The following is a 25,428-nucleotide window of genomic DNA, read 5'->3' as shown; positions in this document are numbered from 1 at the left end:
CAAAAGAAAAAAATGATAAAACGGGCAAACTCACAATTAAAAAGCTGTGTCCATCAAAAGACATTATTGACAGAGTGAAAAGGCAATCCACAGATGGAATAATACATGTGCAAATCATATCTAATAAAATATTAATATTCAGAATATATCAAGAATTCTTGTAACTCAACAACAACAAAGCCTAGTAACCTGATTAAATATGAACAATCAATTGAATAGACATTTCTCTAAAGAAGACGCACAAATGGGTGTAAGCACATCAATATCACTAATCATTAAGGAAATGCAGATCAAAACCACAGTGAGATAACATTTCACCTCCATTAAAATGGCTATTATAAAAGCAAAAAACTGAAAATAACAAGTGTTGATAAGGATGTGGAGAAACTGGAACCCTTGTGCATTGCTGGAGGGGATGTAAAATGGTGCAGCCACTATGCAAAATGGTATGGCGGCTCCTCAAAATTATACAGGATTACCACATGATCTACTTCTGGGCATATAAAATCCCATTTCTGGGAATACACCAAAAGAATTGAAAGCAGAGAACAGATATTTGTACGCCTACATCCATAGCAGCATTATTCATAGCAGCAGCCCATGTTTCCATAGACAAGTAAATGAATAAATAGTGGTATAAACCTACAATTGGATATTTTTCAGCCTTAAGAAGGAAGGAAATTCTGACACACGCTACAGTGATGAACCTTGAAGACATGAGGCTAAGTGAAATAGGACAGTCATAGAAGGACAAATATTGTATGATCCCACATATATGAAGTCCCTATAGGAGACAGAAAGGCAGGGCAGCAGGGAGAGAGGATGGGGAATTAGTCTGTAATGGAGGAGGGGGCAGGGTTTCCGTTCAGAAAGATGAAAACAGGCCTGGAGATACACGTTTTTGCACATAAAATGAACACATTTAATGACATAGAAATGCATATTTAAAAGTGGTTAAAGTAGTAAATTTCATGTCATACATATCTGACCACAAAAAAAAGAGAGGGCACAGAGGAATTCTTTGAGAATGACAAAAAAAAATATTCTATATCTTTTAGAGTGGTGGTTACATGGTTGAATGTGAATGCCAGGGTTTGTCTAAGTGAACACAGAATATAGTGCATTTTATGCAAATTCCCTCCTCCTCTCCTCACTCTCTCCCTCTGGCTCCTTTCTCCCCCACTTCCTGATCTATGGGCCCTTTATTCTGCTAACATATTCACTAGATACGAGTGTTTAAAGAGGAAACTCTGGGATTAATTCAACTTTATAATTTCCATGCCGCTTAGAACAGGGCTTGGCACAGAGTAGTCAATAAAAGCTGGTTGTTTAAATTGTGAATTTAGTAACTTACATTTTTAAAAAACATTAATGCTACTGTTTATCATGAACTTGCTACATGTCTGATTTTAGTCTAAGCTCTTACAAACTTAATGCCATCTACTCCTCCCCTACAACTTAGTGAAATGGGTGTATAACCCCTCAACCTTTTATTTAAAATTGAGGGTTGGATAAACTTGGCCACTTATCTGATCACACTCAGCCAGGATTTGAATTGAATCGTCTTGACTTTAAAGTCTGTGCCTTAACCTCTTGACACGGGTTATACTTAACCTTATATTTCTAAGCGCCCACTGATTGCTACGCTGTGCTTAGTCGCTCAGTCATGTCTGACTCTTTGTGACCCCACAGACTGTAGCCCTCCAGGCTCCTCTGTCCATGGGGCTAGAATGCTAGAATAGGTTGCCATGCTCTCCTCTGAGGGATCATCCCAATCCAGGCATAGAATGCAGGTCTTCCACATTGCAGGAAGATTCTTTCCTGTCTGGGCCATCAGGAAAGCCCACTGACTAGCCGAGTGTAAATGTAAGCTTATAATCAAGAAAATCTATAAACTGTTCCCACTGCATGGTTATAGCACAATAGGTGCTCTGGGGATGTATTCAAGGATCTCATAGTGAGAGCTCATCACAGAAGCCGCTAAATTTCACATGGACAAAGCAGTAGGTCCCTAAGTCCCTTCATCCTGAGATGCCCTCTGCAATTTTAGGAGACTACTCTCACTGACATTTTTTCCATTCCCGAGAGTTTGCAGATACAGTCCCAGGATATGCCACCCTCTATTTTGTATCCTTAATAAAAAGGGAGGAGGCTGGTATACCTCCCTTGTAACTGCTCAGCATCTCAAGACGGTGACTTTAAGAATGGTGTGAAATTCGAAAATGCTGCAATTATAATAAGCAGGAGGAGACAGGACAAGTTAAATACCAAGTATCTAGGGAGAGATCATTATCTCAACTAGGACTCAAATGCCAGAATCTTTGGTTGTAATGTCAGTGACTTCCCAATTGCTTAAAAATGGATGAGAATATCTTCATTAGGAAAAGTAGGTATGTGTGTGAGAGAAAGAGGTGGACAGACAGAGATAAAAGACACACATTCATCTTTTCAACAAACTTGGAGCATCCCCTCTGAGTTAGGTGTTGAACTGGACACTGGGACCCAAAGATGGAGAGAAAGTTTTAATACATTCAACAAAAGGCATAGAAGCAGTGCCAACAAGGGCAGGGAGAGGGGTATTTTTAGGGATGGGCTAGAAAGCATAGGCCAGCACATAAATATGTGAATATTCATGTGAATCCCTTTATTCCCTCCTTCTACACAACTGCCTTTCGGTCACCTAAGTCAAGGTGGGCATGGCCACTCCAATAACACACCTGACTGATTCATTTCCTTGCAAAACACATGCTGGCTTCTTTTATCCATCGTGGGGAGTTCCAAACATCAAACAAGAATCCCTACACTGGGATGGCATCAATTGCAATCAATCCCAGTCAAGGTGCATGGCATCTGACAGGGCAACACATATGCCCAAGAATGACAGGGAATGAAGGATCAAGCATGAATCGGCTGAGCCCTCACCTGCTGCCTGCCTGGAAGGTGGTCTCTGAACGGGACGTTCCAGTGGGCGGGTGAACAATAAGTGAAGGAAAGTCCAGGAAGCAGGGGGAGTTAGAGAGGATTGGGGTCAACATTGGAGCTGGGCTTTTGGAGAAGAGACTCCTGCTGAATACAGCAGACTGCCGATCACCCAGCGCCTGGGGTGGGTCCAACACAAAGGAGCAGACATGCGCCAGAGCTCAGTGATGGAAAGGGGTCTCCAGGTGCCAGGCGAAACTGAGGGTCAGAAAGAGCCGGGTTCTGGCAGCAAGTGAGAACCTGAGCCCTAAATCTGCTGGCACCTTGACTTAGGATGGGGCTTCCCTGGTGGCTCAGATGGTAAAGACTCTGCCTGCAATGTGGAAGATCCGGGTTCCATCCCTGGGTTGGGACGATCCCCTGGAGGAAGGCATGGCAGCCCACTCCAGTGGGCTGCATGGAGAATCCCAGGGACAGAGGAGCCTGGAGGGCTACAGTCCATGGGGTCGCAAAGAGTCGGACTAACACACACACAGTGACTCAGGGGGGACTCGGCACACCAGTGTGGGTGTGGTCCCGTGACCCGGACAGTCCGTCGGGGTGGGGACACTGGCACAGCAGAGGCTGGGGAGGGGACGGGCAGCACTGCCACTTCCTGCCCCCTCTTCTTTCTCTACCTGGGATGCCAGAGATTCCACCTTAGGCCACTTCGTCCTCACCTGGGCAGAGGCTCTGTCTTTCCCCGACTCTTCCTGATGCCTTGGGAAAGTCTCTTTCTTTCCTTCTCTATTCTTGCCATTTTTGTCTTTCATCTCCTTGGTCTATCTTCCTTGCTTTATTAATACTCATGAAAATACTCCTCAACATTACTGAGGCTGCAAATGCACACTTGAATCAAATAAAAGGAAAGCTATGCATCTTAAAATTAAATTTGGCACAACAGAAACAATAATACAAACTCCCAAACTTTTGGAAGTATTCAGAAATGTCTTTGGGAAAATGTTTCCGTATTATCTCCCTCTAATTATGTCTACTTTTCTTCAGCGCTGGCATTCACGATAAATAGAAAATTATCATATTCATTTTTCCCCTCTTTTGCGTAATTACTTCTCTACAACAACATCGTGTTCTATTATTCTTCATGGCGGGTCTATAGCATTTTGGGTAATTATGAGTTAAATTATCTTCTGTGGCCTCGCCAGAAAACTTCACAACCACTTAAAACGTGCTGTATTTCTATTATGCAATGGAAACTTGGTTAATCGAGATCCCATAAATCTTCAGGCCCACTGGAGTTGTTTAATATTCAAAAGCAAGTTTTCAACATTGATCAGCACTCTTATGGAAGGCAGGTCAAGTCCTTCAGCATCTCTTTGATTTAAGCAAAATGTACCATCTCCAGGGAGGAGGAGGCCACAAGAGGTCAGGCAGACTTTGTAGGGTATGAGTCAGCCACAAGGTGAGCAAGAGGGCCCGTGCCCGCTGCTGCCACAGTCTTGATGGTTTAAACTAAAATATGAGCATAAAGATGGGGAGATGGGATTACAAAATGACTTGGATTTTAGGATCTAAAAACAGGTGACTTCTCTTCTTTCCATCCTTCCACGCGAATCACTTGCTTCCTCCTGGTTCTCGGAGAAATGCTCTGTCATTGGTGTCCTTGTCATCATTCACCTGCTGGCTCTGTCCTGTCTGCAGGGTCCCTGGAGATGCTGCTCATCCTGTGAGAGGTCACAGAGGTTCCCAGAGGGCGCAGCGTTCAGGGCAAGGTCAAAGCTAAGGGCACGGATGATCCTGGGGCAGCACACAAGGCTGGGACCCTCTGCAGCCTGATTTCTGGCCCCAGGAGATAGAGCAGTGCTTGCTGGGGGCGCAGGTGAGAGGCGTAAAGGACCTGCTGTGGGCACAGCAACAGACGGCTGCAGCCCTCAACCCAGGGCAGACTTCCTAACCTTTGCTCAAACACAGGTCCCAGGAACACAGAGGAGCCGTTTGTTTTCTCTGCTTGAAGCTCATGGAAACATTCTCTGTTCTCCCTACCTGGAAGAGAGTACTATAAAACTCAGAAGAAGGGGGGAAAGGCATTCTAGGAGTAAGCATAGACTCTGACATATAATAACCATGTGACCCAAGGCAAGTGCCTCAACTTTCTAAACCTCAGTCTCCTAGTCTACACACTAGGGATTGTAGAGGAACAAAATTCAACATTCCAAAATGTTTTTGGCATGTGAAAACAGTCAGGGCCCAAGACTCAGGAACAAACTCTGATCTTCCTAGTAACTGCCTTGAGAATTCAGATAGAGGACCTATTCCAGGAATAGAAGGTCAGGAGAGATGTCTGCAAAGAATACAGCCAGGTGTGTGTGGGGGGCAACTCCCAGAGATCAGAGCCCACTCTGATGGACCAACAAACATTTATTTACCAATCAATCTGCTTTTTCATCTCCATGTGAACTGCCTTCCTCTACTGAAAAGTCCCACACCACTACTTCCAACATCCTCCTTTGTCTTCAGCTGAGGATAGTGTTCAGAGTGAGGACTTTGGCCTTTTGGGTGAGTTATTTAGTTCCCCTGGGTTTCTTCCATGTATACATGTTATTAAACTTTTATTTGATTTTCTCCTCTTCACCTGTCTGCTGTCTAATTCTTAGACCAGCCAGAAGACCCTAGAAGGGTAGAAGAAAATGTCTCCTTCCTGGACAGGATCATAATATTCTGAAAATTACATGAAACATAAGTGACTGGCCTGGCACCTGACACGCAGTCAATTATGGATGACAGGGTCTATTTATTTAAGCCCCAGCCCCGCAGGTTTTACTGAAGGGTCTGCATTGTGGTCCTGCAGGGAAGGGGCACCAGGCTCAAACACCTCCCTTCTCTAACCTCCTCCACCGAGGCAAAGACACACAGATGGAGGCAGGGTGAGTGCTGAGCTGCAGAAACATCACAGCTTCAGTTTTCACGTCTTAAAAAAGATGTGCCAGGTACAAGAAGTCCCAGGAAGGTGTTATGGCTGGAAGGTGAGAAGGGACTCAGCGGGAAGCCTCTCTCCCCAGGGCCCATTCCAAGCCACCTTCCTCCCCAACCCAACGTCAGCTAAAAAGCATCTTCCTGCAGGGGAAATGGTACACAAACGAACAAACCCAAAATAGTCTGGGGCCATCTTGAGTGGACTGGAAAAAAAAAGATCAAGAAAGGGTAACAGTTCCTAACTCAACAGGCAACGCCAGTTCGGCCAGCCCTAAACACATGTTTAGGACCATGATGATGCTTCCCATTGATGATAATGTTCAGGTCCTCCTTTGGGAAGGATGGACAGGACCTCTTGTCCTTTGCATCTCATGGCTGGACCCCATCAGGTCTGGAGCACAGTTTGCCCAGTCCTGCTTGCCTCCATCCTCCCCCCACACCAGAGCCAGCTGCACAGTGAGCATGGTAGGCAGGCCAAAGTCCCCTTCTAGAACAGCAGGACTAAACTGAACCCAAGGACCAAATTTACTTAAAAGCCAAAAAAAAAAAAAAAAAAAATGAACAAGGGCTTAGCTGGGAACGGCTGAGTTGTTTAGAGCAATCCAGAAAGTCACAGAACACGTATGCTGACTGCCTTAAGATGCGCCCCCCCATCCCCGGCACTGGCACCCCCACCAGTCAGAGATTAGACAGCCTCGATCTAGCCAGCCCCCCTCTTCCAGGCCTGCCAGATCGGGACATGTCAGCTTCCCCATCCGCCCCCTCCCTCCCGGCTCTGCGTGTCTCCTCTGGTCCACAGAAGGCAGGTCTCCGCAGGAACAGCCCTGCTCCCAAGTCTATCACCCTACGGCAGCTGAGAGGACCCCCTCTGCTCTGCTCCCCTGCTCCTCGCCTTGTCCCAGGGATGGCACAGCCTCGGGGGCCACTGGTGGACTCCATGCCCCTCCGGCAAGTGATCTCACCAGAATGCAAGTCCCCCAGGCCCCCAAAGGCTCTAACCAACCACCTGCCTGGTGCCATTATTGTGAAGAGAACGGAACCCTTTCGCTGTGAGCACTTTATCGCTGCAGAGCTAACACTCCATCATGAGACTGAGCCCCTTTACAGTGGAGTAAAGCGTTCAGCCCAGACGTATCATTTTGGATCCTCAGTATCCATGACAGTGTCTGTAGCCAACACCTAGGTCAAGGCTTCCTGCCTCTAAGAACTCACAGTCCAACCACACCCACATGTAACTGAAGAGTCCAGGGTGTGTATCCACCAGAACAAGGATCTGCAGCTGTGGCGCTGTGGGGGCTCAGATGAGGGTGAGTCCTGACCATGAGCAGAAAGCAGGGAGCTGGCTGGCACTGGGGAAGGACTGAGAATTCTAGGGCTCTGTGTGGGGGGAGGAGAGAGGAGAATTCTAGAGCTCTGTATGTGGCTGGGCGGGGGGAGAGAAATGAACCCAGAATCACAGACAGAGAATCACAGGTCATCACTGAGCTTTTGTTTGGCTCCTATAACAACCTGCACTTGTGTGTTGCTTTCTAATCAGCATAATAACACCATCTCTTTCATCTCCTCGATGCCATAGATGGGGCAGATACCATCCCCAAGGGTACACAGATGAATTCAAGTGCTCAAAATCACTTGGCAGGTGAGGGGAGGAGCAAGAATCAAGCCCAGATGGGCATGCAGGCCCCTGGGCCTGGTGCTCCTTCTCAGGCAATATGGCAGCCGTGAGTGGTGAGGTCCACGCACGCAGGTAGGGTTACGTAAGTGTGGGCAGGGGCACTGGAGACCAGTCTTGCTCAGATGCTCTGGGGCAGGAAAGGGCTCTGCGGCAGCAGTTTTCAACATAAGAAATACTAGAAGAGATCTTTAATATGCCCACGCCCAACTCCAGACATTTTGCTTTCATTGGTCTGGGATCCTGGCCATGGAACATCTAAAATGCATCTCCAGTAACTCCAGGGCAGCCCAGGTTAGCACCGCAGCTGGAGTGGCCCTGTATGGACTTGTACTTGGGTCCATGTCTGAATCCATCTTCCCAGGCCAAGAGTGAAGCCATTGCCCCGATCGAAGTCCTTATTCAGTTTAGGTAACTGAAATGTTGAAATTCATGTGCTGTGGCCTTGTTTGGAATAACCGAGGGGCTCTTCTGAATGTTCTAACGTACACAAAAAGAAAAGCTGCTGATGGAGAGGGCGAAAGGCAGAGAAACACCCAGGAGAAGGCAGGACGCCTCCCTGGGAGCCTGACTGCCTCCGTGACTTTGGCAAAATCCTGTTGCTCAGATTCCTCCTTGGCAGTGGTTAACCTCCAAATACTGGGTTCCAAAGAGATTAGCTCAGAACTCCAAATGAAAATGCGAGGGTATTTTAGACGAGAGTTTCTAAGCATAATCCCAGATCAGCCAGCCTGGATCAGCAAAACTGATTATCCTGCCATGCTTAAAAAAAACCCTCCCCAGGTTGCTGGTGGGAACTTTTCCCACTTAGCAGAACAGTTACAGCAACAACCCCCACTTCCAGCCTACCGAAACCCCCTCAGAATGTTCACAGACACGGATGATGCGGTCCACTGCAAAACCGAAACAAATTTAGAGAAGATTGAGGTCCAGGAAGAAAACACATCTGGGGAGCACTGCATCACTGAAATAGCCTAATAGACACCAGCTGACCACACCAAGCATCCCAGGCTCCCTTCCTGACATGGGCAGTGATTCAGACACAGGACTTCTAGACACTTGTCATATCTCATCTAATGCAGAGGCACAGAACATTTTTAACCCAACAGCAGATAATTGTAATGAAATGATTCTGGCCAAGAGGGCCCATTTGTAATAATGAATTCAAATCAGATTCATAGCAGCTATAATTCAGACACTGTGAATACCACCTTCATTTTCCATATCATCTCTCTTCCAAGAAGGCAAAATAACTCCATAGTCACATAATTATTTTTACTTTTCAAGTAGCCCTGTGAAGTAGTTATGAGGAAGATAATATTGCCTCATCTACATTAAATGAGTTCCTTCCATGTTCAATCAAAGACCTGGCATCACAAAACATGCCTCCCAGGAAGGAGATCACCCGTCTCTAAGCCGAGCAGCGTCTCACTGGAAATTTCAAAGGAGGACTGAGCTTTCTCCTTCCCTTGGCTTCTTCTGATCTTTGACCTCCTATGTGACTTCCTATGTGACCTCCTATGTGACTTCATCCAAGATTGAGAAACAGGCTTGGATTACTTTGATCCTAGGCAGCCACATATGAACAGACTTTCTATGGCTATGACTAGTGGACCTGGGAATCACTCAGTGTTTTCAATGCCTTCTGAACATCTGATGCATTCAGAACACTAAATTCCCAAATACAGAATTCCCAACAGTACACCTTTTAGATTAGAGAGTGACTGTGGTTAAGAACTACAATTTTTTAGGAGTAAAAAACCCAACAAGATGACACATCTATCTGGGGTCGAGGCCATGGACTTTCAGAGATGGGAAACAGGATGCCCGCCCCCTCGGAGTCCTGACAAACAAGGTTTTCATTGAGACCAGCACACAGCTGCCGAGCCAAGAAACCAAAGGAGCACGGAGAACAGAAGGGGAGAGGTTGAGACCCCCAGAAATCTGTGAGAGTTACTGATGTTATTTTAGGAAACACTGCGATGGTAGTGAAATCAGAACCTTAAAAAGTAAGGAAATAGTAAGAATTCAGTGATGAAAGACGAGAATGGATAGCACGCAAAAGCATCTACAGTGGAGGCATTTGACAGAAATGAAAGAAAATGTAATAAAAGAGGAAAACATGAGCGGTAACAGAAAGAGAATACAGAAAGATTAAAATGGGGACAATGCACTGAATTTCTCTATTTCAGGGCAACTTATACAGAAGTCAAGAGGCAAAATCAACGTTAAGATGGGCTTACTTTAAAAAAAAAAAAAATAAAGCATGCCGTCAGGTAACAGATAACAGTTATATTCAAATATGTAAGGTTTTTCTTTTTTTCTCCACAAAACACAAAAAGCAACCATTCAGCTTTTCCCTTTTTTATTCCCATTCCCATTACGAAGCCCAGCTGCTAAACATTAGAATTGAAGATCATGAAAACAGGCCAGCAGCTAATAAAAAGGCAGATCAAAGCTGGCCCTCTGCTGGTGGAACAATGTTACTGCAGCCCAGAAAGCTTTAACTTTCAGGGGCAACAAGAGGCCGGAGGATTTTGGAAAGTTCAGCACTGAGACCTTATCCTGTGCTATGCCTCCCTGTCCCTGGTAAGAGGGTATGAGTTTGGAGGATGGAGAGAGAGGCACACAGCATTGGCACCCCTTAACACCCACCACCATTTCCCCACGTCGTCTGGAGTAACACGCACCATAGCCTGGCTGTTACTCCTTTCTCTGAGCAGACTGACCCTCTGCGCATGTGCCTTACAGGGCGTGGACCAGCCCCTCACCCCGGGATTTCTCTGATGCAAGGAAGTATGCATGTTATACTCCCTCTAGTCCGGGGCAGGCCAGAGGGGTTCCCTCCTGCTGGAGGTCTAGAAAGGAGGTCTGTCTCCATTCTGTTTTTTCTCCCTCCTTCTGGGGCCCCCATGCACCGGCACACAAGGTTCTAGCACCTGTCCTTGGGCTCAAAAGAAAACACAGTGAGACCACCCAGACGGCAAGCATCAACCTTCACGCCTGGGCTTAGGAAGGAAGAGCAGTGGTCGCATAAGGCCTTCCTTTCCTTCCCCAGGGAGAGGCTCGTCTGGGCTGAAAAGGTGCAACCAAGGAAGTCGAGGGCCGAGCCCCACCCTCACGCGTTCCTTGGAGCTGCCAGGCTTCTGGCTGCAGAATCTGGGGCACGATGTTTTATTTCCACCTTAACCATCAAAGTCACAGGCAGGGCAAATGCATTCACCCCGTGCACACTGTGAGCAGAGCTAAGCTGGGACGTCCCTGAATCTGTCTCCGAGGACCAGAACTGCCTCATTAAAGGGATAAAAGATGATATCTGCTGAGCTGGTGGAAAGTGGTGGCTGCATTTTTATTAAAGTCTCTGCTGCAGCAGGCCGGGTCCCTAAAGGTTCATATTCCAAGAATCTCCACCCCTCTGCCTGGAGCCGTAAGTGCTTCTCTGTAACTCATTAAGGTAAAAACAAAAAGCTTTCCTATTGTGCTTTTCACACAGGAGTGTTGTCGTTGCATAAAAGAGACATGTTTCCTCTCCCTGGGCCGAGCCTGCAAAGATAAAACTGCCCTCGTAATTTACAATCGGGGCCCCAGGAGCAGCACACGGGGTTGGCATGGATGGCTGCAGACTCATAAAGGGCCCGGGCCCAGCAGCTGGCAATTCCAGAGCCGGAAATTTCAAGTATCCCGCTGATAGAGGCCAACCGGCCGTCTCTGGACCACCGTGCCTCATCACATACCTTCCCGACCGTGAGACAGCCCCCTGGGCACCAGTGGTCCCAGGCTCAGCCTGCAGTATTTCTATGCCAGGGCTCGCATCGCTGTGTCAAGTCTAACCACAGCCTCATGGATACATGCAGTCCCAAGCCTGGACCTCAGGACTCGCTCCGAAAACCCGGGGCCAGAGAAGCCACAGCGAATGACCAAGCGGTCCAGGAGAACGGGTCCCAGCTGCCACAGAAGGCCAAGTGGGCACCTCTTGGGCCTTCAAAAGCCCTCTCCCACGCTCGCCCCCCACGCAGGTCTCCGGTCCTCTCTCGCTCGCCGGCTCCCACCGAAACCCATCCGAGGGGCTCAGTCCCCCGGCGAAGTACAGCTCCCTACCTCAGGGTGGCGCTCTCCCCCTGCCGGACCGTCACGTTGTCCATCGCCTTGGGAAAGGTGGCATCTCCGCTGCGCACGGGCACTCCTGTGGGTACAAGGAACAGCAGCCTGAGAGACACGACCACGAGGCACTTCCAGGGCAGGAACAGGGACCCACAGACCCCCATCCTCGACAGCCACAACTTCCCAGAACTCCGGCGGCGGCTCGGTCCTCCTACCCCGCCCCGCACGCCGGCGGGTCTCGGGCAGCCGCGCGGGGAGGGAGGCAGGGTCTGGAACCAGCCAGAAGCGAAGCAGGGGGTAAGGAGAAGCAGAGTCCAGGCTCTCCGGAGTCTACTGATTCTTCCTCGGATCCTGCCTCAGCTTTCCAGCCTGGCACAACCAGATGCCCCCTCCTGCATCCAAAAAAGCGCTTTCTCGACGCTCCCCTGGGGAGGAGGGAGGCGGCCGGGAAGGGAGAGGAAGGAGGAAGGTGCGGGGATGAAGGTCACGGTTGCTCTTTCTCTGCCTCTCTTCGAGATGCTACTTTAACATTCAGTTGGGCACGTCCTGCCGAGGTCTGGCATCAAAAGTTTATAACCCAAAGAAGCCAGGCAAGTGTCTCTGACATAAAGGAGATGTCATAAAAAGCTGCCGCTTCAAGGAGAGGAGAAAATGTTTTATTAGATCACACATATGTACAGATGTATTTAGAAACCAGCCGGAGTCTCCGATCTGGAACGCCAAGGCGGTAAAAAGTTCCACCGCGGGAACCCGCAGCCGCGGCCAAGTCCGACGATCCTCCGGAGCAGTGGGTGCCTGGCGTCCTCGCCGCAGCCCGGGCGGCGACTGGCGGCCGGCCGGGCCCGCGGAGCGCCCGCGGCGCAGGCTCGGGGCGCACGGGGAGCGGGCGGACGGCGCGCCCGCCTCTCCGGGGACGCGGCGCGGGGCGCGGGGACGCGCGGACGCCACGCTCAGCGGCCGCCCCCGGCCTCCGCGCTGCCGGCCTCCCGGGAGCAGACCCGACGCGCGCCCGCCCAGACCGCCGGGGTTGTCATGGCAGCAGCTCCATCACTGACCGCCGCTCTCCGCGGTGCCCGCGCCGAGCAAGCGGGCTGACCGCGCGCATCCCGGCGGGCGCGGGGCGCGGGCTCCCACCTTAACCCCCGCCGCGCCGCCCACTCGCGCCAGGAGCCGCGCGGGCCGGGCTGCCACCTCCCTGGCTCCTCTCTCCCGCGACACCGCGGCTGCCCGGGAACGCTGCGCCCCTTTCGGCGACTTCCCTACGTGCTGGCGGGAGGGAAGGGCGGGAGAGGGAGCTCGGGGACCGCAGCAAATTGGAAACTGACTCGCACCTTCCCTCCCCGGATGCCGGGTGCCAAGGCAGAAGTTGCCAAACCCCGCCCTGAAGAGCTCAACTAGGTTTCCCGCGCCAGAATGCCGACTCAATGCGCGCGGTGCGAGGCGTCCGCAGCTCTGCCGTCCCCACTCCACGTGGCCGAGCTACAGTCCCATCCCAGACAGCTTTCCTGGGCTCTGGCGAGATGGCGGAGCGCTTTCTTCTCCCGTGGCCCATCTTGGAAATACTCCTGGCCCTAGACTTGCTCTCTCTCTCTCCAAATGGCAAATCTGAATGTTTCTCTACCGCATCACGTGCAAAATCGTCTCCATCCTACTCCACATTACTACCCAAGGATCTCACTGTAAGCATACAAGAGCTAGGAAAAACACAGAGAGATCCTAAAAAGTATTGACTGACTTTTACAAAATCCGTCTGTTGCTTTATGCTCACAACATGAAGTGGCGCCATCATGCATCTGGAGAGGAACTGGTGGTTAGGGCATTCTTAGAACCCAGTCTGTCAGCTTGGAGTGCCAACGCATTTTTTCTGGTCAAGAACTGAACGCTTTCCTTGGGCCTGTTGAGAGGATTTCTTTCTGCTCCCCTGGCAAAAGCCGCACCTTATTGTGTGGCTCCTGCCCTTGTATCATAATCATAATTGAACGGTTGCTAGGTGCATTTTGCTTTACTGTATTGGTACTCAAATCCTTTTGCAATATTAGCCTGGGCTCTGAACAACTGTTCAAATGAAATGTAATTCAGAAATAAGCTGTAAACTCTTGCCATGGATTGTGTTCATTGCTGAAGGGCACAAGAGCATGCTACCTGCTCTCAGTTATAAAGGACTGGACACAGATACTCTAATACAATATACTGTGGGTTTCCCTGGTGGCTCAGTGGTAAAGAATCCACCTGCCAATGCAGGAGACATGGGTTCGATCCCTGAGTCAGGAGATCCCCTGGAAAAGGGAATGGCTACCCACTCCAGTACTCTTGCCTAGAGAATCTCATGGACAGAGGAGCCTGATGGGCTACAGTCCATGGGGTCCTGAAGAGTCAGACACGACTTAGCAACTAAACAACTATATACTGTACTATGATAAATAGACAATATAAATAAATGCTGTCCATTCTACACCCCCTGTAAAAAGGTAACTACACATATCCCAGGTCTAAAGTTTTTAATTAGAGCATGGGACCTCAGGAAGAAAGAATACTTGTCTCTAGTTATGCCACATGTGTTGTGTAAGTTTTAGTAGAGTGAAAGTACCTGGAGTTCCTTCCCAGAAAGCAGGTATTAACAATGCAGATGAGTAGTATGCTTCCCAGTGAACTCCCTGCCAGGAGGGGTAATATATGCTAGGAGGAGAGGCAAGGCCTCAGAGAGCAGCCTAACAACTTATTCCGGGATCATCCACCAGTTTTAATGACACATCTTTCCTTAAGACCTGAGTGTAGCTGGGTTTTCTGTGTACACATTGCATGTATCCCTCTAAACTCGGAGATGTTCTTGTCCACTGTCAATGTTCTGGAAGGACTTCAATTGTGCAAAGGGGAGAATTGGGGCTGGGCTTACAATTTTCTTCAATGACAGAGTTTGTCTCTTGAACACCGAGGATGTGAGCCGTGGGGATGGGTCAGTCTGCCACACAAGTCACGCAGAGCCCTCCACTTGGCTACCGGGCACACGGATGACAGCCGACTCACACTCCTGCCGGTTCTAGTGCGTCTCGGGAGGTGCAGCTGGGCTGTTCCCAAAGGCTGGATCAGCCCGTGTAGGACTGCTTGAGATGAAAGCAGTTGTTGGAGGAGAAAAGAAAAACAGAAAAGAACATGAGATTCCAGGTGCGAGGAGAACAGGTGGGGCAAGAAGAGAGACAGAGAGAAGATGTAGCGAGACAGCATATGTTCATAACACGGGAAAATCCTGCCCTTGGGGAGATGGTCAACATTTTTAATTTTTGCAGGGCTGACTCCCCCCAGCTCTAGATATCTGGAGTCCTAGAGAATGGGGCTGTCATCTTTCTCTTCTGTGAGTCAGCTTTCTAGCTAGTTCAGTATTTGTGGGTGAATAAGTGGATTGAACTTAAGAGCCAGTGAATCAGAGAAATAACAGCAGGGGGTTGATTTTTGTGTGAATCTACGCCTGTCTACAGTTTGGTGGGGGCAATTCATTCATCTGTAAGGCATTGCTAGTGACCAGTATATCCTTTGAGATATTAGAAGGCCAACCCAGACTGAGATGGGAAAGGGAAAAGGTGGTGAGCTCCTTTATAGTTTATATCAGCAGATTTCTATGAAATGCTTGACTTGACACCATGGTAGGGAGACCCAAGCAGCTATGCCTTGCTTGGATATATGATGACATACATGAAGACACATAAAATGAGGATGGATTAGAGAACTCGGCCTATTGGTTCTGCAGTTGGACCATCCACTCAGACACTGACTCCTCAACCCTTCTGCTGTGTGACTGGTATGTCTCACCTGTTTCATAGGATTCGGGGGCATTGTGAAACGTCCCCAAGATTAGGTTGGAAGATAGGTCGGTTACAATGGCAGACATGGAAAACACTGCCTTGAAAGAAGGGAGTGTATCCCTTGGTGTTCCCCAGAGGAGGAGGCATGCCACGCCATGCAGGGTCGCTTTGGGGAAGCGCCAGGAAGCAGAAGGAACAAGGAGAAGGTCAGGTCCAGAGGTTTTATGGTGGTTTCCAGGTGACGGAATGGACAAGGCAGGGTAGGAAAGCTTGATCGAATACAGGGTTGGATCGTTTGAGTAATTGTGACAGCCTCAGACTCTCCTGTATCCTCTAGTTGTCCAGTACCTGGCCCTGGGGTGACTCAGGGCAGGGGAAGCACTGGCTTGGTGACAGTTGGGTAGAGAAGGTGCTTAGGGTTGTGGGCTGTTAATGGGTTGGTTTGCATATAAATGGTAGGTTGAAGGCTAGTCATTTGCTATCTCTAGAAACAGCTAGCCCTGAAGAGTCCAGAATTAGAAAGCCTCCAAGATGTCAAAGCATCATAAAATACAGAATTAAAAAAAAAAAAAAGCTCAAAACATGATTAATACAGGGCGACAACTAATGAGACACTTGCCAAAGGACTTGGCACCATGGAAGCGCTTAGTAATCCTAAATTATGATTATATAGCAAAATTCCCACTTTCCTATGATGACAACTTGGGGCATGTAAAAAAAAAAAAAACAAATGAGAGGATTTAATTGCCCCATGGGCCAACCTAAGCTTTGATTCAGGTCTTACGGACATCTAGATATTTAGGGTGATTAGTAATAGAAAATGCAAGTTGGACCCAGTGCAGTTTAATGGCTTCAGAGGACTTAAAGCAGGAAGGTGACATGATCTGATGAACTTTAAGATATCACTTTGTCATGAAAAGAAGGGGCTTCAAGGACACGAAGTGGAGTCAGGAGTAGAAGAGGGAGGACATGATGTTGGTGACCATGGTGACCCACGGTGATGGAGAAACAGGGAACAATGAGGAGGGTGCTGTGGAAGCACTGTGGCCAAGGCTTCCTGAGAGTCTAGATGTTGAGACTGAGAAAATAAAACGGTGGGGGTTGAGTTTGAAGTGGCACAATATCTGGTGATGGGGATGAATCCAGAAGAAATAGGTTTAGGGAGGCAGAAGTTGAAAGAGTGGGTAAAACACTGTATGAGAGAGTCGGATGGAGCCGTGGGCTGGCAGCAGGAGGAAAGAGGCTGAAGTCACATCAGAGCCCGAGGACACTGGTGTCCCAGTTAGGCTCCTGTTACAGGGGAAAGGGGAGTAAAAGTCTCTCTCCATCTGCTCTGTGTGGGTGGGGTCAGGGGAGTATGTGATCCGTGGAACCCTCACCCCAAAGCTAGAGGCCCCTCTGCCTTTGTAAATTAGAAATAAATCCCATCAGTTTAAACTTCAGAACCTATGCTGTTCTAAAGTTTAGTGATTCCACTGTTTTCACATTGTCTCAATGCATTTCCTCTGCTCGCTCACATTGCAGCTTTTGACTAGATTCTAAGATTGTTAGGGTGTGTGACTGTGAATTATATCAGTTTGGTTTTAAGAAAATGCTGCTTAATGAATCTGATGGGGAATCAGGGGCAGGTTTAAGTCTTGTTTCTTCTGTAACTTATCAGCTGTGATGTAGGTCAATCAAAAGCCTTTGTTTTACTGGGTGGTAGGTCAGAACATAGACACGAGAGTCCACCTGAATCCAACCTCTGAAATCTACTTCTGGGTGATTTTACATAATACCCTTAACTGTGATCACCCTGAGTTTCCCTACCTGTAAATACAGGCAATGATAGTCATGATTGTGTATGGTATTTGTGAGTGTTAGATGAAATACTGAATATAAAGCAGTCAGTGCCCTGCCTTGCCATCAGTAAGCACCCATCAATATTCATCCTCATTATCTATAGAAAGAGATGGAATTCCCCTGTCATCATTTTTTTTTTTTTTTTCTTCTCTGAAGTGGCTCTGGGGGCAGATACGCTGTACAGGGCAGGACAGACAAATCTCCAAGTTGTTCAGAGGTTGCGTGTGTGTGATGTGGGAAACTGAACAGGTCTCCCTCTAATTTTAAAGAGCCGATTTTAGAACTAGAAGTCACCTAAGGATCAAAGTAGTTATTACTATGATTTCCTTGTACCATGGAGAGGCTGCCTAGCTGAGGATAGCTATGGGGAATTCTGCATCCAGCAGAAATATCTGAATTTATCTAATGAAATTTGTATCCAGTTGTAAAAGCAATTTCAAACTGTGTGTTATTCATAAATAAGGAAAACTTACAGCTTGTGTTTATCTGAGAGACGATTGTACCCAGCTGCTCTGTGTGTGCCTTAGGAAGAAAGAAAGTAAGAAGCTAGAGCATGATGCATATTTATATTCCAGAAACCGACCTAAATCAGGAGGACCCAATGTGGCAGGACGATTGAGGAGGCGTGGAGGCTGAGCCAGGGGACATTGGCTGTCTCAGACCCTCAGGACATGCAGGTATCATAAACTAGGGATATTCACTAGTAAACAGAGAGGTCAGAACCAGAAACGAACTGAACCAAAAGCCTTCTGTGTTTTAGGTTCAAGGAAATTTCCAAGAAATGGAAACATACCAGAATGTAATGCTTTGGATGAGACACAAGTTCTGTTCAAAATAAAACTGAAAGCAATTCCTTATAATAACTGCCTACATGGCCAGTGTTAGATGGGAACGAAGAATTTCATTTCCCTTTGTCTTTTTGCTCCCTTGATAACTGAGGCAAATGTATGTGCTTTTTAATTGAGGTATAACTGACCTATAAAGCTATAGTAATTTCAGGTGTACAACATAATGATTTGATATTTGGATTTGTTGCACAATGATCACTACAGTAAGTCTGGTTGACACCCATCCCTACACAGTTACCATATTTTTTCCTTGTGATGAGGACCTTAGAGGCAAAGAGATTTCAGTAGTTTTCCTGGTCCGCTGCTGACCCGAGGCCAGACTTCAGGTCAGTGGAGTCTCGCTCTGCCCCCCTCCTTCCATCATCAGCTGCATCACAATCTCTCTCAGGTCCCACGTGCTCGGGTCAGTGAGAAGAACCAGCAGTGGACAGGAATTAACCTCCACGTTGCACATCGCAGCTCTGCCTCCTGTAACTGTGACTGGGGGCACACCGCTCATCCTCTCTAGGTCTGTGCGTTCTCATCTGTAAACAGGGTTAACAGGAGCTTCTCGGCAGGGCTGCCCTGAGGATGAGGACAGCTCGCCCCGCTTGCTGTACCTGGCACGCTGCCTGCCATCAATGACCATAAAACTCCTCTTCTCTTGATGCCAAAATGACTGAAACTGACCAAAACGAACGAAACAGCAGCAGAAACAAGATTCACTTTGTGAAAAGATGTACAGGATGCGTTCCCCAAGACCAAAGGAGTGACCTACTGATGAATTACAATCCCGCTGCTATAATACTAGCCTCCTTGTCCTACTCTCTTCCTTCAAAGTATCTGACACACGTGGGTCTGTGTGACTAACTCTCTCTCTCATCAGGATCACAGGGTCCCTGAGAGCAGGTGTTTCTTCTGTTCATCCCTGATTCCTCTGCAGTGGACTGGGGCCTGGCATGGCATAAATACCAGCAAATATCTGCTGCACGAGAGAACTGATGTCCACTTCCCATGGTCTGTAGCATGTCAGTAAAGCCAACAGCCGAGGATCCACCTCCATCCCCATCGGGACGCTTCTTCCCATTCTCATCCCCTCCCTGGCCCCTAAACTCCTCAATGGAGGGACATCACAAGGTATCAACCACACTGAACGTCTCCTTCTAGAAAGGCTGGAGCCTCCTGCAAAGAGCCAATTTCCACGAGCCATACAATAAAGTCAGCCTCATTAGTTTATAGTCACACCATGTAGAGTTCTATAAATCAAATCACATAAGCCATAATATTGAGACCTACAAGCCATAAAAAGTTTTTCAAATGCTCAGTAGGAGTTATTACAGTCTCACCAACAGCCCCCTCCCCCCCCCAACTCGAGTCTCATTATATCTCCCAAGGTGACAGGTAGAAACTGGATCATTCCACCTGAGAACCAGGGTATGGAAGAGAATCTGAACCTGCCACCGAGGACCATGGGCGATGGGTCTCTGAGCCCCAGCTTTCTCACTGGTTAGCCAGGCAACGCTGTACTTTTTCTTCCTTTGAAGAACTGAACAAGCTGTACATGAGACCCCAGCAGAGGGCTCAGTACTGGGTTCCTGTGCTCTGATGCTTCACCTGTTCCCTCTTTCCCTTCCTGCTAAAACGAATCTGAGCCCCCAAGGTCTTAGAGAGGATCTAGAACTTGCCTCTTACATTATATGTTGAGTATTTGCAATCTTATCTCATCAGCCAAGCTTTGAAAAAATATGTCGTTCATTTATTTTGTTGACTAATTCATTAATATTTTTTTCTGACCAACTGGGTTAATTGCCCAGGCATGTCCAAATCCGGCAACCCCATGGACTGTAGCCCACCAGGTTCCTCTATCCATGGCAAGAATACTGGAGTGGGTTGCTATTTCCTACTCCAGGGGATCTTCCCCACCCAGGGATTGAACCTGGGTCTTCTGCATTGCAGGCAGATTCTTTACCATCTGAGTCAACAGGGAAGACCCTAGTTATTGAAAAAATTTGCTGGGTCAGGGCATACAGAGCACAGGATATAGTACCTGCCCATAGGAGTTTATAGTCTAGTAGGCAAGTGAATCAGATATTGTAATACAATATGGTAAGATTTAAAGTAAAAATATGCAGGGATGTTACACATCTAAGAGTTGGACCATCTAAATTAGATGAGGGTTCTTGGAAAACCATTCAAAGGAAGTGACTTTTAAGTGCACTCTGAAAGACTGAGAGGGACTTAGTCTGTCACTGGATTTCTAATATTGGAAACTGAGTGGCGATATGACCAATCACAGTGAAACGGGAAGGGTAGTGGATCCTGAGTGAAGGAGGATAAATGGTAAATGCTGAAGATAAGGTGCCAGTGAAACATCCAAGGAGAGCTTTCTGTTGACATTTGGATATTTAGGTTTTGAGCCTGCGTGCTAAGTCGCTTCAGTTGTGTCCAGCTTTTCATGATTCTATGGACTCTAGCCTGCCAGACGTCTTTGCCTGTGAGGTTCTCCAGGTAAGAATACTGGAGTGGGTTGCCATGACCTCCTCCAGGGGATCTTCCCAACTCAGGGATCCAACCCACCTCTCTTACGTCCCCTGTATTGGCAGGTGGATTCTTCACCACTAGTGCCACCTGGGAAGACCTCTGAGCCAAAGAAGGTCATAATATTTTGAGTTATGGATTTTGAAATCATCTTTGTTTACATGGAGCTCGAGCCCTGGGTCCTGAGGCAATTGTTCAGCAGGAGCATCACAGGGAGGTGAATGAAGCTTTAGGTGGGAGGTCTGGGCAACACAGGCCCTGAAGGGGTGGGGGGAGGTCTCCTGAGGCAGTGTGCACACTGGCCAGAAAAACAGAAGGGAAATCAGGGATCCATGACCTCCTGGACTACAAAGAAGAAAGTGGTTAACACAGTGTGATGCTGGAGACTTCAGGCCACTGAAGGATGGCCTGCCATGGATCCAGTCTGCATGGTGGGGACAATGGTGGCTTTGGCAGAAGTGGTTTCCCCATGGGGGCAGCAGAAGTCAGGTGGTGAGCTGAGGAGTGATGGAGAGAGCAGGTGGGAGATGTGACAGTTGAGAAGGGAGAGGCAAAGGGAAGCTCTAACTGCATAGACATGAGAGAGGCTGGCATCGGGTTTTATTTCATCTATAGCCTGACAGCCCTTGGTACTGACATATCGTATCTGAAGACAAGAGTCCCTGGACCTGTCAGAGACCTGTGTGTGCTCATCACAGTGCTTTGTGTGTGGCTGATGATTAATGAGTATATGTCAGATGAATTGCTTCAGGTCAGATGTTCCATCTGTGGACTTGCTCAGGGACAGACCAACCAACCAATATTCCAACCTTTAAAAAACAATTACAGTGGCCATCATCAACAGCAGCAGCATCGCTATTGTGATCATCACAACCATCATCCTCCCCATTGTCACATCGTCACCATCATAACCATCGCCACCTCCACCATCATCCTACTGTGTCCCAGACGCTAGGGTACATGCCTCACAGCTACCGCCTCATGTCCTCCCTTTAACATCTCTGTGCGAAAGGTATCATTATGATTAGATTAAGAAAGCAATGCATGGAGAAGAAAGGTTGGTCCTCATCATTTCTAGGAACCCAAAGTACAAAATGCTAAATCTTTTCCTGTCCCCATCACGGTTCACTGCTGCCCCAATAGCAGCCATAACAGTTCCTGGCAAATAGCACATTTTCAATAAAATATTTATTCAATTAATAATAAAAACCAGTTATGTATCTCCATTTCATAGCCTCCAATTTCCCAGACTTTAGAGCTATTCAAGATGCACATTCCAAGTATTAGATAATTGAAGACATTTGTCTTCATTTGGACATTGGATGATATTTTATTGGTAGCAATTTAGCTTGAGATGGAGAAGAAGAATTAGACGAGTTGAATGTATGTCAGTCCAGGTGCCCTGTGCCCACATACCACTGATGCTGGACCATGCTGTGAGTTCTTTATCCTGGAGGAAGTTCCTCATGGTGGGAGAGCAGGAGGCTGGACCCCTTGGTTAACATCCACTGTGGACAGGCTCCAGACAGTAGTATTCTAATTACAGCATGACATCATCAGTGGGAAACATACTTGTGATGGGCATGATCACGTGGTGTGGAGTGAGTCTCTCATAAAATGTTATTACATCACAGAATCCAGCTCTGAATCCTTTATTTGTGCACATTCTCAAGCTCTCACACTGGCACTTGTGTTCTGGTCACATTTTAAAATGTCCTTTTTATGGTGGGTTTTGGCTGAAAAAGTTTGAGGTACGTTGGCCTGAATAGTCTCTAAATTTCTGCTGGCCTCCCAGCAGAATCACCACAATCACACTGGTATCCAGGACTTGTCTCTGGATTAGTCCTCATCACTAATGTCCCCCAACCTCTAATACCTCTATATGGGGAGGCAGAAAGGGATGTGGGAAGAAAAGATACTTAGAGCAAAGCTTTGTTATAGAAGGTAAAAACGAACCCAGCCCTGTCTAATCTCCCACCTAGTAACCTCAAGCGTTCTTTTAAAATGGAATTGGGTGACTGCCTCTGGTGTGTTTCAGGAAGGAACATCACCCGCAGATATACTATCATGTGGCAAGACTCCAGTCATCAATTACGGCATGGAAATAGGGTAACGGGTGTCTGTCTCACCCCTAAAACTGAACATAAACCCAATGCTTGGACCTCTTACTTCTATTAGGAAGATTGAACTCCTAGGTATAGGACACCAGAGAGAGAGTTTGGAACCTGCTACTTCTATTGATGCTATGAAAAATTATATTAAAAAACACAATAATAATAGTAACAACAATAATAATGGAACGCACACAGCATACCCGAGTCTAAATTAAATGACTTGTACACATAACTGCATCAGACTGCCCAGCAGTCTTAATTTCATAGACGGAAAACTGAGGCTCAGAGAGGGTGACGTTTGCATAAGATCAGAATGTCAGGAATGGAGATCTCCCTCTAAGGCCTCAGGTATTTCCTTCTAGCATGGGAACATCAGAAATCTGGTGCTTTCTGCATCAGAGTCCCCCCATCCCAAGCCGGGAAGCCATGTGTGTGAAAAGCACAACTGTTGTGCAAGCAGGAAGCCAGAGCAAGGCCAGCAGCAGGGCTGAGGACAGCAGGGATGAAAAGGGGAACAGGAGCGCAGGCCAGGCAGGACCCCTGGGAAAGCACAGGCCGCCTCGGTTGGCGGAGGGTAAAGCAAGACTGAGAAATAAAGCTGCGTCTTCTGCTCTATTTTCCACCCTATCCCTCCCCCTCTCCATCTGTCTGTCTCTTCCCTTTTCTCTCCCCCTCTCTCTCTTCTCCCCTTGCAAATCTTCATCTGCTAATTTCCATCCAACACATTTATGAATTAATTCCAACACTTCTCTATCTCTGTGTCAAGATAGGCTGTTTCCTAATCCCCCACCCCACCCCCTGGCAAAGTGTGCATTTTGTCCCACAGGCTGGTTTTTCTGATAACTCCTGGACTGAGTCACTTACTCTGACATCCACCCAAGCCACTGAGGGTCCACAGAGATGAGAGGCCCGGTCCAAAACTGGACCAACTCGTTGTCAGGCAGTGGGGCTGAGAGAGACAGACGCTGAGGACTCTGGGGTTCTGGGAGAAACAGGAGAATTCAACAAACAAACTCCCCAGATGCTGAAATAGGGCTAAAGTAACTGTCTTCTGTGAGAGGCAGGGTCTGTCAGAAATGAACCTCACCATCCTCATTTTAATGAGAGCAAACTAATGGTGCTGGGCAGGGGGGTTCTAAAAATAGGTTTCTTGGATATGTAGAAACAGACAGACACAAACAGAATGCCAAGCCATAGCCTGGTGTCTTTTCAGCTCTGAAATACCTATGCTTCTAGGCATGATGAAACTGTTGAAGAAGAGGTTCTGAGATCTTCATAACTTAAATCAATCAAGAATAAGTGCATTTTAAAGACAAGTAACATAAAGAGATGGGTCCTTCTAAGAGCAAGAGAAAGAAATAGTGTATAAAGGGCCAGACATGCTGGTTTGTAAATATGTGTTTGATAGACAGACTGGTTGATTGGTAGATGGATGGATGCATTTAAGGGGGAAGAGCCATGAGGATGCTATTTGCAGACTTGGCAAGGGGAAGACAGCCAGCACCAGGAACAGGAATACAAGGAAGTCCAGCACACAAATGTGCCCCAAGGACAGCAGTTACAAGTACACACAGGGGGCTAGTGCAAAGGGGTTGGACAGGACAGAGCTTCAGGCTTTGCAAAAGAGACTTCCACTCTCCTGCCTTTGAGGTCCTTACCTGGAAACTAAGTCACTGAACCAGATGATTTGCAAATCCCATTCCAGAGCGAACAGCCATGTCCACTTCAGAAACAGGGGCCTTTCCATCTGCATCTCTCTCTGCTTCAGCCAGAGCTGCTTTTCTATCCAAAGCACCCTCCTCTGCACATCCAACTCCCAAGCTTACCTCGACACCCAGCTTGCGTGTCACCTTCTCTGGGTAAACCCCCAGTTTCCCAGCATAAGTGTTCTCCACTCCTCAACCCCTCCTCAGTAGCTCCTTCCTGTCTTCTTATTGTGGTGCTTTTGGCCCAGGTCAGTCCAGGGCACTTTCTACGTGACGGAGAATCAGTCTGCCTCCATCCTCAGCATCAAGCACAAAGCTTAGCAGAAGTAGGTGCTCAATACACATGTGCTAAATGTATGGCTGTGACACTTTCTGCAGAAGGACTGACTTCACAGCAGCTTCTGTGTTTAACTGGATGGATGCTGCAGCGCCGCACAGCAGACGCCTGAGGATGCTTCCTGATGAATCATTGCAGGAAGAAAACCCGAGAAGAGGGAAGCCAAGCACAGAAACTAGCTCAATTATCATTCCCAATCCAGGCCTGGGTTCCCCTTGCTTGCACGACTTCCAGTGTCATGGTGAAGACAGCTTTTCCCAGACAAAGGAGTGAGCCTGGAACTCACGTCTCTTTGCAATTAGCAAGCACCCGCATGGTAAACAGGCTCATTTTGCTCATACATCAGCAGTTTGCCTAATTAGTGATTTCTACTCAGAGCTGGAGGAAAAGATTTCGAGTCTGGACCATGGTGTGAGTGACTGGAAGATGGTGGTTCACAGGAAAACCCTGACTATTATTCTTATATGTGTCATAGAGGGGGCACCGAGTGAAGGATGTGGTCATTTGTTTCTTTACAGACACCCTTTTCATGTGCAAATCTGTCTTTAACATGACTTTTCACACTGGCTCTTGCTTGGGCCCTTGCACTTGTATGGTTCTAACTT

The 25,428-nt window shown here is 47.8% G+C and overlaps 1 protein-coding gene across 6 annotated transcripts in view; it reads right to left on the bottom strand.

Moving 5' to 3' along the window:
- Nucleotides 1–25,428, bottom strand: part of OPCML (opioid binding protein/cell adhesion molecule like) — a 1,016,949-nt gene that overhangs the window by 484,132 nt on the left and 507,389 nt on the right. For 2 of the 6 annotated variants that reach the window (XM_043452158.1, XM_043452162.1), the window contains exon 1: nucleotides 11,660–13,946. In XM_043452158.1, coding sequence (XP_043308093.1) covers nucleotides 11,660–11,826 — 167 coding nt within the window. In that variant the 5' untranslated portion in view covers nucleotides 11,827–13,946. Of the gene's footprint in view, nucleotides 1–11,659; nucleotides 13,949–25,428 lie in introns of those variants that run through there. The other 4 variants (XM_043452160.1, XM_043452159.1, XM_043452163.1 and 1 more) reach the window with 4 other exon arrangements.

The sequence above is a fragment of the Cervus canadensis genome, chromosome 29 (assembly GCF_019320065.1).
Source record: "Cervus canadensis isolate Bull #8, Minnesota chromosome 29, ASM1932006v1, whole genome shotgun sequence".
Lineage (NCBI taxonomy): Eukaryota > Metazoa > Chordata > Mammalia > Artiodactyla > Cervidae > Cervus > Cervus canadensis.
Note: the sequence above shows the minus strand (reverse complement) of the source record. Positions and strands in the feature narration are given on the sequence as shown.